The following is a 12619-nucleotide window of genomic DNA, read 5'->3' as shown; positions in this document are numbered from 1 at the left end:
TAATAGCCCACCTTAATTGATTAGTCTCGTTAGAGTTGGTATGGCAACACCCATTTTTTCATGTTCTCTGTGTATACATATCTCTTCCTACTGTATTTTCCACTGCATGCATCCGATGAAGTGGGTTTTAGCTCACGAAAGCTTATGCTCAAATAAATTTGTTAGTCTCTAAGGTGCCACAAGGACTCCTCATTCTTTATACCACTTAAGTTAGCAATACATCTGATACAATTTCTAGTTTTTAAAAAAAATGCTAACCCTTTTTTCCCAACAAGACGAAGATAAAGCAGTTAAAACTTTAAAAACCGCACAGCAGCATGAAGACTGGAAATGGGACTGTATGTCACATCAATTTATTGATGAATATTCATTACAATATTCTAAGTGGTTAACTCCATGTTTTTTCCTGACAGGGGATCTAAGGTTATAAACTAAGCAGTAAAGACTGCATAAAAGTAGCAGTTACTTTTAAAGTGACAAATCTCTTGTCGATGAATGCTAAAACCAGATTTAATGAACCACTGAATTTTTACTTTGAGTTAACATCAAAATTGTGATGTATTTTGGTGAGATGGAAAGAAAAGCAGTGCTGTAAATTAGTCTGCACCTAGCAATAACACTATAGAGTGAAGTTCCAGTTGTCTGAGTAATCTGTTGCTGCAGAGTAGGTTAATCAAAGTTAAATCATCTGTGAAATGGGTGGCTTTTGTTAAGCTGAAGTTTTCCATCTGTATTTCATTGTATATTTATGGCATGTACTGAGAACTACAGGCATATATAAAACTAAACTATTTCTTAAAGAGTACTGTTGGAATATATAAATACTGGGAGTGTTATTTGTATTGCTATAGTACTCAGAGGCCTTATGTGCTGAATTGTTAAATATAGTTAAAACCTGAGTTAAAATAATCAAAGTCTTAACCAAATAATATTTTCATCATACAAGTTTTTATGCATTTTTTAAAACCAATAATTAAGCAGTTAGAAGTCGCCAATAACAAATTACAAATCCTCAGTGTGGAGCTAATGCAGCAATATTGTCTTTAGTTAACTGAAATAATTAGATATGAGTTGCCCAAATGCATTTTACTGTACAGAGACTGCAAATACAGTAATTCTATAATCTACAAGAGTAAGGAATACAATAATCGTAAATTAAGAGGTTCCCAGTTTTAAAGTATATTACATGTCAAAAGTGTATGCTTTTATGATGCTTATTGCATCTATGCAATAAGATATTGAAATAAGTCAAGTCCATCTGGTTCTGAGGAAATACATTACTAAATAGTATCCCAAGCAGAAACAGTGTAATTCTATGAGAATTTTTACCTTTATACAGATCTTCTGTTGATTTTCATGTTTATAATACTTACATGTTCACATATGCCTTTTTCTCTTTTTGTGTCTTTCTCCCCAGACTCCTGTATATTATATTTATTAGTACCACTGAAGATGACAGCTTCAGGCTTTCATGCAATAGCCTATTCTGCTGCCTATCAGCAATTCACTCATAGGAAGTCACACTGAATTCCCTAACGACAAACATGAACTGCAAAACTTTCAGGGAGTGTGCCAACCTGGACACTTCCCCCAATTACTTTCCGAATGTTCGGTGAGTTTTTACTTTATGTTAACATCAAACTTATAAATGTATTTTGGAGAGATGGAATGAAAGGCAGTGCTGTAAGTTAGCCTATACCTAGAAATAAATACTAGAATGTGAAGTTCCAGTTGTTTGAGTAATCTGAAAGATTTTATAAGAGAGATGGTTATAGAGAAAAACTGTCACCTGACTTTTCTTACTAAACATCCTACATTCAATTCTCTGCTGTACTGGAGTACAGTTGGCACAAACAGCTAAGGGGAGGCAAACATGGTGCTTTGCCATCTTTCCGTCTCCTCAAATCATGGGCCTGTCCAGAGATTGAACTGGCATAACAACTAAGTCCAGTCTAAAGACTGGACTAACTGTCTCTGCTACCACCAACAGCCTCTGCATTGGTTAAGGTCACCTGAGCACACTGTGCTCCAAATATATACCCTTTGATGGGAGCGAGGAAAGCCAGAATGGGCTGGCTATGTCAACTGTAGGTTAGCCAAGGATTTCCTCACAGCAGGGGAATCCTCAGCTGCTCCTTTCAGCTTTACAGTCACTTAGTACTGCTCTGGTACAGCACAGTACAGTAGAACCTCAGAGTTACAAACCCCTTGGGAATGGAGTTTGTTCGTAACTCTGAACAAAACGTCATGGTTGTTCTCTCAAAAGTTTACAACTGAACATTGACTTAATATAGCTTTGAAACTTTACTATGCAGAAGAAAAATGCTGCTTTTAACTATCTTCATTTAAGTGAAACAAGCACTGAAACAGTTTCCTTACCTTATCAAATCTTTCTTTTTAACTCTTCCCCCCCCCCCCCGTTTTTAAAAATAATTTACGTTTAACACAGTACTGTACTGCATTTGCCTCTGCTGCTGACTGCGTACTTCTGGTTCCAAATGAGGTCTGTGGTTGACCGGTTAGTTCGTAACTCTGAAGTTCTACTGTATCTAGTTTTAAGAATTTGTTTCATGCCAGTTACGTAGGATCGAGGCATGTGTATATACACACAAAATTTAAACGTTTAACAATAAATCAGCCACATCCCATCTTTCGTCTAACAAAATCAGTGTTTCTCAAACCCTGGTCCATAAGTGCTTCCATGACAAAGGTGCAACATGGCATTTAAAACAAGAGGTGGTCCTACTATCCCAGAAAGCTTCCATTACTAATGAGCCAGTCTTTAAGCAGAATTCCCTTGGATGCCTATTCCTGTTTGGATTACACATGAATCATAGCAAGTCTTTGTCAGGTGTCCCTGGTATTAAAATTATTTTATGATCAAATTTGCTGACACCATAAAAACTGATGGGTAGCAAATCACAAGAGGACAGCCCTAAACTGTAAAATGACCCAGATAGATTAGATCAATGCAGTGACAATTATGGGCAACAGGAGAAGATTTAGTACAACTGAATGAATGAATTCAACACTCTACATTATGGAAAGGTAACAAAATAAGGAAAGAATGTTACCAAGACAACATACTTGTTGCATTGGAACAAGTTTATTTTCATCTCATCTCCTTTATGTTGTTCTAATACTACTTTAGGTAATCAATCATTATAGCTACTGCATAGGTGTGGGATTAGCACTGGGAGGAAAGACAATCCATAAGAGAAGATCTGCCTGAAGAAATAGTCCACAAATATGAAAAAATTCTGAATTACTGCAATAATAGTCTAATGTGCTTTTTTATTCTCTTTTAAAAAATGTTTTTAAACAGATTTATCTTGACCTACCTCAAAGCTGGATTAGTTTTTGACCACCACAGGAAGGCCACTCTAGCACCAAGGACCCAGACTGAACAAATTCAAGAGCATTAAGGCCCTCCATTGAGAATGTCTGGCTGCCTATCCCCAATGGTAATTTATTATTTGTATTACCGTAGCACCAAGGACTCCTACCATGGATCAGGACCCCGCTGTGTTAGGTGCTATGTTTGCTTCCATCTGTAACCATGGATATCTGGTTTTTGCTCACTTTTTCTAGACCGTATTCTTTACATAGAGACTAGGAGTACTTTGTGGACACACAAGATCTTCAAATGGTAGGTGCAACCTGAAGTAAGATTTAGTAAACTTCCTTTATAAGTCTGTTTTGTACTCTGGAATTCTGCTTATGTTCCAGCATTTATTGAATTTACTTCATTTTAGGATCAAGACTTAAGAAAAGAAGGTACTCTGCTGTGTTGCTGGGAGCATGTATGAAAAAAACTGTGACAAAACATTCATTAATGAATCTCTTTCTTAAAAGATTATTCATTTCATCCTAGTCACAAAATTGAGAAAACACATGTTGAAAGGTATGCTTATATTATTCTATAGTGGCAGATGAAAAGCAAAAGAGAACCACTTCCAATCTCTCCAAGACACTGAGTTTCTCATAACTATTTTAAGGAACTCAGAGGTCATAATACATCTATACAACAATAGCTGAACAATTTTCATGCCTTCCATTGCCTGCAGCTACAATGCATCTGGCTTGGATGTGGTCACATTTCATAAACATAGGCCTGGTATAACAGAAGTGAGATAGATGAGGCCAGCTAGTGCCTGGAGGGAAGACTTTCAAGCAAAATGGAACACGGTAAAAAGTCATGATTCAGTATGTGGCACTTTTGCATCTGAACTAGACTGGACCAAGTGCGGGGGCATGACATAAGGAGGCACTGTACTGACTTGCAGATGAAATGTAAAATCAAGATCCTCATTTAGCCCCTGTATCTTCGACAAATCCCAGCTGGGTAGTTATTGTTCTACCTACCTAAATCCTCCTATAGGATAGGGTGTTCTTAATTTTCTGTCTTAATTTCCATACTGGGCAGTGTTCAGAGAAGTGCCTTTTCAACCCATTTCACTGAGGGATAAATGATCTGTACAATTTCAAGTTTGATGTTCAAATGAAAGACACTATAATTATTATTATGACTCAGGTCAACCATTTTATCACCCTTCAGACCCCACAAAAGTGCTTAAAGAGGAGAAACTAGGCTTCTGCCATTCTGAAAGTACCTGAGATTATAAATCATCCACAGAAAAGATATGCGACTTCAAATTATATGTGTGTAGCGAGGCGGTTTGGTTACCTGCCGCCCTGGAGAGGGATGAGCCCCTCCGGATGCCAAAGTGGGCGGAGCCAGTGGATCCCCAGAGATCAAGGCGCAGGACAGGAAGTATAAAAGCCCAGCCCCAGAGCTCACAAGGAGCCCGGCCGCTGGAGAAGCCAGATGCCTGTGGCCTAGCTCCCGGTGGGGAGGCTTCTGCAGTCTGCAACCAACCTGAGGACTGGCCAGACCAGCCGAGGCCTGATGCCGACCAGACCCCGGGGAAGCTGTTAAGCCTGCCTGTGGCAAGCTACCCAGAGAAGCTGCCAAGCCTACTGCTCGCCGAGTACCCTGAGGAATCCATAGACTTGATTCCATGGAGGACACCATCCAGACGCAGGTACCTCTAGAGCGGGAGGTAGGGAGTAGCCCAGGGCAGCCGACCCTAGTCTGGCTGCAGCACACCAAGAGCCGATGTCAGTGTGTTGGGGCCAGGATTCCCACTGACAGAGCAGCGGGCCATCTGCCGCTGTTAGGGCCCCGGGCTGGGACGCAGTGGAGTGGGGGGGCCTGTGTCCTCCCTGCCACCCAACGTGCTAGTGGCAGTCTCCCCCTCTCCCCAGGCCCTTCGGAGCCAGGACCTGGGCCTCGGCCTCCTAAATTAATTTGTTTGCTCAGCCCCTGCCTAAGGGCCGAAGCCAAAGACCCTCGACTGCCACGCCCTGAACTAGGGCCTGGGTCTGCGAGCTCTTTGTTTGCCTCTACCGTTGCCGCGGTGTAAAACCCTGTGGCCAGGCTAGTTCCCCCGAAATAACCTGACGGACGTACCGAGGCGGTGTGGTTCCCCGCTGCCCTGGAGAGGGACGAACCCAGCCGAACACTTCTACAATGTGCAAACAAGGCCCACTGGCCAAAAAACACTATAAAACACTTACAGCTAAAAAATATAGACACCATGCTGTATATGTAGAACAGGGGTAGGCAACCTATGGCACATGTACCGAAGGCGGCACACAAGCTGATTTTCAGTGGCACTCACACTGCCCGGGTCCTGGCCACTGGTCTGGGGGCTCTGCATTTTAATTTAATTTTAAATGAAGCTTCTTAAACATTTTAATAACCTTATTTACTTTACATACATGCATATGCATCCGAAGAAGTGGGCTGTAGTCCACGAAAGCTTATGCTCTAATAAATTTGTTAGTCTCTAAGGTGCCACAAGTACTCCTGTTCTTTTTTTAGAGATGCTTCAGTAAGCTTTTTCTCAGACTGGACTTCTTCCAGGCCTGGGCACAATTCTTTCCCCTGGTACAGCTCTTGTTGCAGCTCAGGTGATAACTAGGGGATTCTTCATGATGGCTCCTCTCTCCCTCTGTTCTCTTCCACCCCTTTATATATCTTTTGCATAAGGCGGGAACCCTTTGTCCCTCTGGGTTTCTACCACCCCCCTCTCTGGAAAAGCACCCAGATTAAAGATGGATTCCAGATCAGGTGACATGATCACATGTCACTGCAAGACTTCATTACCCACTTGCCAGCACACACACATACAGGAAGACTAACAGGTAAACACAGCCATCTGCAGACAATGGTCCTGGTTAATGGGAATCATCAAGATTCCAAACCAATATTAATGGCCCACACTTTGCATAATTACAATAGGCCCTCGGAGTTATATTTCATATTTCTAGTTTTAAATACAAGAGTGGTACATTTATACAAATAGGATGATCACACTCAGTAGATTATAAGCTTTATAATGATACCTTACAAGAGACCTTTTGCATGAAGCATATTCCAGTTACATTACATTCACTTCTTATTATGTTTTTATAAAACCATATAGACTGCACAACGTCACACACAGCATCCTACATTTCAAGACTCCCGTTTTCTGTGGCAATTTCACTTTCTGACTGTTGTATTATTTGTAGTCCCCATATTAAAGAGGTGGGAGCATAATTCCCAGTTATTTATTAAAGATGTATTTGGAAAGAAGTCGAATGAAAGACTTTCAGGCTTCAAAGCAAATTTGTCAGTCCCATTTCTTAATTCAAGTGTCAAGTCACTTTTGAGAGATGCACATACACAATACCAGTTGTACAATACAATTAAAGCACTAGTTCTCAAGCGAATAGGAAGCAAGGAACTTTTAAATTTGCTTGCACCCACCCATCCCAGCTTATCGTGTCCAAGGGAGGGTGCTGGTAATCACCAGTGGGAGGCAGACAGTTCATAGTCACTTTCCTGAACAAAAGCTCTTTAACTACAGCAGATCTGTTGAGAGTAAAACTAACAAGGATCATGCAATCCCAGGCAATTTCACTCACAGCAGGCATTGTAAGTAAAGCACTTCAGCACACAACCCATGTGCTAACTCTCCACCTTCCAGTGAGAATCTGAAAAAGGGAAGAAAATGAGAGGGGGTGGGGAAAAACGAGAGACTAACTGAAGGAAGAAAGAGGGAAGAGAATGAGAACTTTGGTATCTCACTTGCTTTTTGAAATAGTTATATGGGTTATTACAGTTTATAGGTAAGATTGCCTTAATAGATTAAAAGTAATGTGGGGCAATTTTTTTCCTGGAACTGTGGTCTACTCCCTGGGACTGTGTTCCACGAGCCAAAAGCTATCTGGAAATAATGAGACAAGATGGGTGAAGTAATATCTTGCATTGGCCCAACTTCTGTTGGAGTGATAGATGAGGAAGAGTTCTGTGTAAGCTTGAAGCTCATCTCTCTCTCTCCAACAGAAGTTGGTCCAATGCAAGATATTACCTCGCCCACCTTGTGTCTCTAATATCCTAGGACCAACACAGCTACAACGCTGCATATCACAATAGAAATAATGGAACAGCAAAGAACCTCACATTTAATATTTGCAGTATTTCCATTAGGAAATGCTGTTTTCCAATAGTATGGACGTTCCCAAAGTTGCATGGAAGGGAGCCTGATGTAGAAGGTGTCAACACAGAAGTTATTTCTGTCACCAAAAACACATTTAAATGAATATTGTCAATTTAAATACACTTTTGTCCAATATTTTTACCTGTTATATATAACAAAATTAGTATCACTGAAAGGTTACAGGGGAAAAAAAAAAAGCTATTTTCTATTTGTTTACTTTGCATATAGTCAGGTTTCACAGTTTGTGTGGATCTCATAGCAAGAGGGAAGAGAAAAACATTTGTAAAAATTGGAAAGAGTGACTATAAAACCACCAAAACATGAAGAGGAATTAAGAGGCAGTTGTAGTACTTGAAACTATTTTAAATCAGTTTTAAATTCATTACATTTCAAAATAGCATTCTTCCTTTAAAATGTTTCAAGTTTAATCTTTGAAAAACCTGAACTGCCTTTTTCTAGACTATATAAGAAGGTTGGTAGACATAACAAGTTGTATTTTCAATATATGTTCCATCACACTGTCTTATTCAGTGGTCTAGATATGCAAATGGATGGAAGGAGCAGTATTGCATAGTATGCTACAGGGAGCTTCCTAGGCAAAGGAGTGGTTATTTTTAGGAGAGTCAACGAGGGTACAGAATTTGAGAATTAAGTCATCTTTAACCCTCAAAAAACGTATGTTACCGGACTTAAGCTGGATTTTCAGGTTTAACTCTGAGTTCAATGTATCCAGTTCCCCCTTTATCATTTAAGTAACTAGTTTTAAAACACCTCTCCCCACCCAAATTTCTAAAATAAAATGGTATACAAATCACTCTGAAATACTAAAATTTGTTTGAGCACTGGTAACCAGAAAATCATGAATTCTAATCCAAGCTCCATGGTTTTGGAGGCAAGAGAGAATAGAGTAAGTTACTTAACCTCTGACTCAGTTCCCTCATCTATAAAATAGGAATATCTACTTACTGCTCAAACATCTGATGATTATTAGTAAAATACTTGAAGAATGGAATCTAAAATTTTATCTGTTCATTAAATTTTCCCTCAGCCTATGCAAGATTTGCAGCAACAACATGCTAAAGAGAGACGCACTCAACCCTTAGCAGACTTAGTTTTAGTACTCTCAAAAAAGTAAACTCTCCTACGTACAATTTCTGCAATAAACTCCTGTTTTTTTTCAGACAAGAAGATTCTTTAAGGAAAAGTTGTTCTATCACTGAAAAATTCTGAGATGCCAGCCAGGTATGATCACACCAAAACAGTGAATTACATGATGCCAGGAGAGCGGAGGAGAGTTTGAAACACTGACGGCAGACACCATGACCAACACAATGCATGTAGAATGTGAATGCACAGCTATATGGTTCTTGCTACTGCAAGCTCTCAGAGGCAGAATTGAGAAGACCTCATAAATAAAGAACAGTTAAAGTGGAAATCAGCATTTTCATGAACTGGTGAGTTTCTGAAGAACAATGTGATTCCTTTGATGTCTACTGATGTACCCTTGCATGGGTGCTTGACAAACAAGCATTCAGCTTTCACTTTTGCCAGTGCTCCAAGTAGAAGCCACCATGCATAAACGGAAAAGAAAATGACAGAAAACCCTTTGAACTGGTAAGTATTTTAAAAAACCCTCATATATGAAGGGGTAGAAAGCTTGTTCACAAGAGAATTGTTTTGCCTATGATCTGTAGGCAATATATTGAATATTCAATAAATATGTTTCATTGAAATATTAGTACATATTCCAGTTTGTCAGGTAAATAAAATAAATACTAGGCCTCTCTCTATATATTTTTGTGGTGAAATAAAACATACTATTTAAATACAGAAAAAAAATCATCTTCTACTCTAGTTTATCAAGTAATAAAGTTTAGAAACCTGCCCAGTTAGGTGTTTGGAACGTATACTGGATTCCCTTACATGACGCGAAAAAGGGGGGAAGAAAGAAAAGCTCTTTTTCAACAGAGGGGTAGTACTGTGATGTGCTTTTTCCGTTTCTCTTCTATATAGGTGTGCTTTAACATAAACCACTGTCAATGTGTAACAAGTGATAGTGTACTGATGCAAGTTAGAGTGCTATACATTCTGCATCAAACCTTTTCAGACAATATGCTTGTGATTCTTAAATGAAAAGGTTTAAGAACTAAATCCTGTAAAATATAAATTTAACAGACTAAATGAGCCCATAGCTTTTATCTATATTTTCTTGAGAAGATACCAGAAAATTAAACACAAACCCCAAGAAAGCTAGGAAGTACAAAATGGAAGTTGAAATTCTAGGCCCTCAATTTATGTTCTCATAGTAAACTTGCTCATCATAGATCAGTCAGGCAGTCACACTGAACAATTCCGTGTTTTTCTGATGTGGACTAGGCAAAGACCAAATATTGTCACTTGTGATCTAATTCCCAGGTCTCTAAAGGTTAACAGCAAGTGAATTAAACCCACTCAATCTTTTGTTTTTTTAAACAAAACTTTGCAGGAAAGACAGCAAGTTACAACTGAAGCTTTAACTTAGAAATTTCCAACTGTTTTCAGTTTGTACCATAAACTAAGAGTCAAACATGTGATTAGCATATTCAACTCCTATTCTAATCAATGGAAATTTGATCAATGATTAAGGGCAGTCTCTGTCCCTACACATAAAAAAGTCTTGGAGTGGCATTTTTTCAATCAAATGCTAGTGATGGCAGCATGCCACAAATGGCTTAAGAACACATAAGCCTTCAAATAAACTGATTTTGTTACCTTAATGTACTCGGAACACATTCTACATTGCTTAAACAGACTGTATAAGTCTTCTAGAAAACTGTGTATTTGGGAGAGGAAAATACAAGTGCTTAATAGGTTCCCTTTAATTAATTACAAGATGCAGAATGACATTCTTTAAAAAGACGTATATGAACTTAACAGACATTACCAGTCATCCCACAGATCAATTTACACTTAACCATGTCGAGCTCTGAAAGACTATTTATTCTGTAAAATATAAAACATCAAGTAGAAAATGACTGATCTCCATCTGTCCTAGAATAGTCTTGATACATTTTAATAACCAGAAAAAATACATGCAATAGTAGTATAAGTTAACATTCACCTTCTTTTGGTTGAGTCATAACTGGTGTTTGAGTCTCCTTTGTGTATGTAACAATTTCTCGAGGAGGAAAGTCAACTTGTGTAATTTTAGCCATTCCAAGTTTAATAGGCCCACGTCTAAATAAAATGAACAGAGACATTAGAACAACTGATATTTTTAATACAATCATGACTAAGTTAAAGAGTTTCAGATTGCCTGCAGTGATATACAAGACATCATCTCACGCCACACTCTAAAAATCAAGTTTAAATCCAAAGGATGCTATCATCTGAAAAATGCTATGTATGTTATTGATATGCTAGCTTTATTTTTTAAAAGGTGGCTGGCTTATACACACAGACTAGAAGAAAAAGGAAAAAGGAAAAGATATCTGGATTTCTTGACTTTACACAAAGTGTTTTTCAAGGCTTCCTAAATCTTAGTGTATGACAAGGCTTTTTTTCACTGGCTAAAGGATCTGTTTTACAAACCTAACTCATGTGAGCACTACCATTGTTTTCCTTGCTCACATGAAAGATATTTGCAGGACCAGGGTTCCAAGATTGCATAGCTTGCAAAATTGTTTAATTATTCTGCAATTAATGACAGTTTCCCAGTATCATTTAACTATGCTGGCCATTTCCTTAGCCCTCCCAAACCTATTATTTATGACTTAGAACTGTAAGTCTGTTCCCAAACAGTAGTATAATAGCCCTGAACGGAATACTAAAGAACTTAAAGATTTAACAAGAAAAATTGAGAACAAGATCTCATTTAAATACTGACATGGGCAAAATGGGTCTAACTGCAACACACACACACACACTATATATATATATATATAGCGCAAGTTAGACCCATCTCAGGAGAACTTTTATATAAAAACTCCTATTAACTTCGATATGTATATTAATCACTATTCCAATAATCCAGCAATAAAAAGCAGTACGTGAAAATTAATCTTTCCATCATCTTCTCCCACACTTAAAAAAATCCATTAAGACTAAATAGGCTCAAGGAAAAATTCTAACAGATTCTTTCTTTTTTTAATTTTTGGAAGGCAAATACAATTCTATAACATGATGTGGGGCTTAATGAAAAGCTTACAAGTTATAAAAGACTTCATGATACATTAGCCACAAAACAATGAGTTCCCATCCTTTCTTATATTAGACACATTTTATATATATTTAAATGTGTAGTTATTTTATCTCAATAGAATGACATTTTATAGTTTGTCTTGCCAAGAAAAAAAGATGTAGATAAAAAATTATGTTAAGAGTGAAACATATTGCTGGAAAAATGATAAACCTGCAATTACAGTAAGACTGAAGTTGCCTACTATAGGCCAGTTGCACTAAACCCAGGGACAGCATGAACTTTGATTACTTTCAGAACTTGTGTTCCTTAATAGTAATTTAAAATTCATTTTTAAAAAAGCTCTCATATTGGATATATATATATAAATTGTATATTTATAAATACACAAAAGAGGGAATATAAAATCTATGAAATACCCCAGATCGGAATCAGAGTGGAGCTGAAGAACTGATGGATCAGTATCCCAATGCAGCGTCCTGATACCGTAGGTTGAACAACCATGCAGCATTAGCAAAAGAGGCCAGAGATTAGTGAAGCAAATACACACTATGAAATGTTAAAGCTATTGTAAGTTTACAGTTTTTTCATTGTTTAAAAGAAACAAAATGTCATGTCAGTTAGTGGAAATTCAGTGAACATTCAATGCTACAATACATGCAATAAGTATAAAACAGTTAAACAGAAACATACAATTGAGAGCAATTAGTCATTCAATTATTTCAGATATGGGAAATTAAAGCATTGCAGAATCACTGACAAAAGTAGCCTATATGAAAGCAAAATGAATAAAAATCCATTTGAAACAGCTTAGGAAGTTTTAAACTTTAAATTTCATTTTAAAGCTATACTAATTTGGTTGTGTCATACGAAGTCAGGTTTGTTAATGTAC

General features: G+C 37.8%; 1 protein-coding gene across 11 annotated transcripts in view; it reads right to left on the bottom strand.

The window, feature by feature from the left end:
• Window positions 1–12619, bottom strand: part of DYNC1I2 (dynein cytoplasmic 1 intermediate chain 2) — a 49796-nt gene that overhangs the window by 15036 nt on the left and 22141 nt on the right. For 6 of the 11 annotated variants that reach the window (XM_005290455.5, XM_065560775.1, XM_005290456.4 and 3 more), the window contains exons 5-6: window positions 12147–12206; window positions 10651–10766 (exon numbers count right to left, since the gene is read on the bottom strand). In XM_005290455.5, the coding sequence (XP_005290512.1) occupies window positions 10651–10766; window positions 12147–12206 (176 nt within the window). The remainder of the gene's footprint in view (window positions 1–10650; window positions 10767–12146; window positions 12207–12619) is intronic. The other 5 variants (XM_065560778.1, XM_065560777.1, XM_005290458.5 and 2 more) reach the window with 1 other exon arrangement.

The sequence above is a fragment of the Chrysemys picta genome, chromosome 11, assembly GCF_011386835.1.
Source record: "Chrysemys picta bellii isolate R12L10 chromosome 11, ASM1138683v2, whole genome shotgun sequence".
In the NCBI taxonomy this organism is placed as follows: domain Eukaryota; kingdom Metazoa; phylum Chordata; order Testudines; family Emydidae; genus Chrysemys; species Chrysemys picta.
This window is presented reverse-complemented; position numbering and strand designations above follow the sequence as displayed.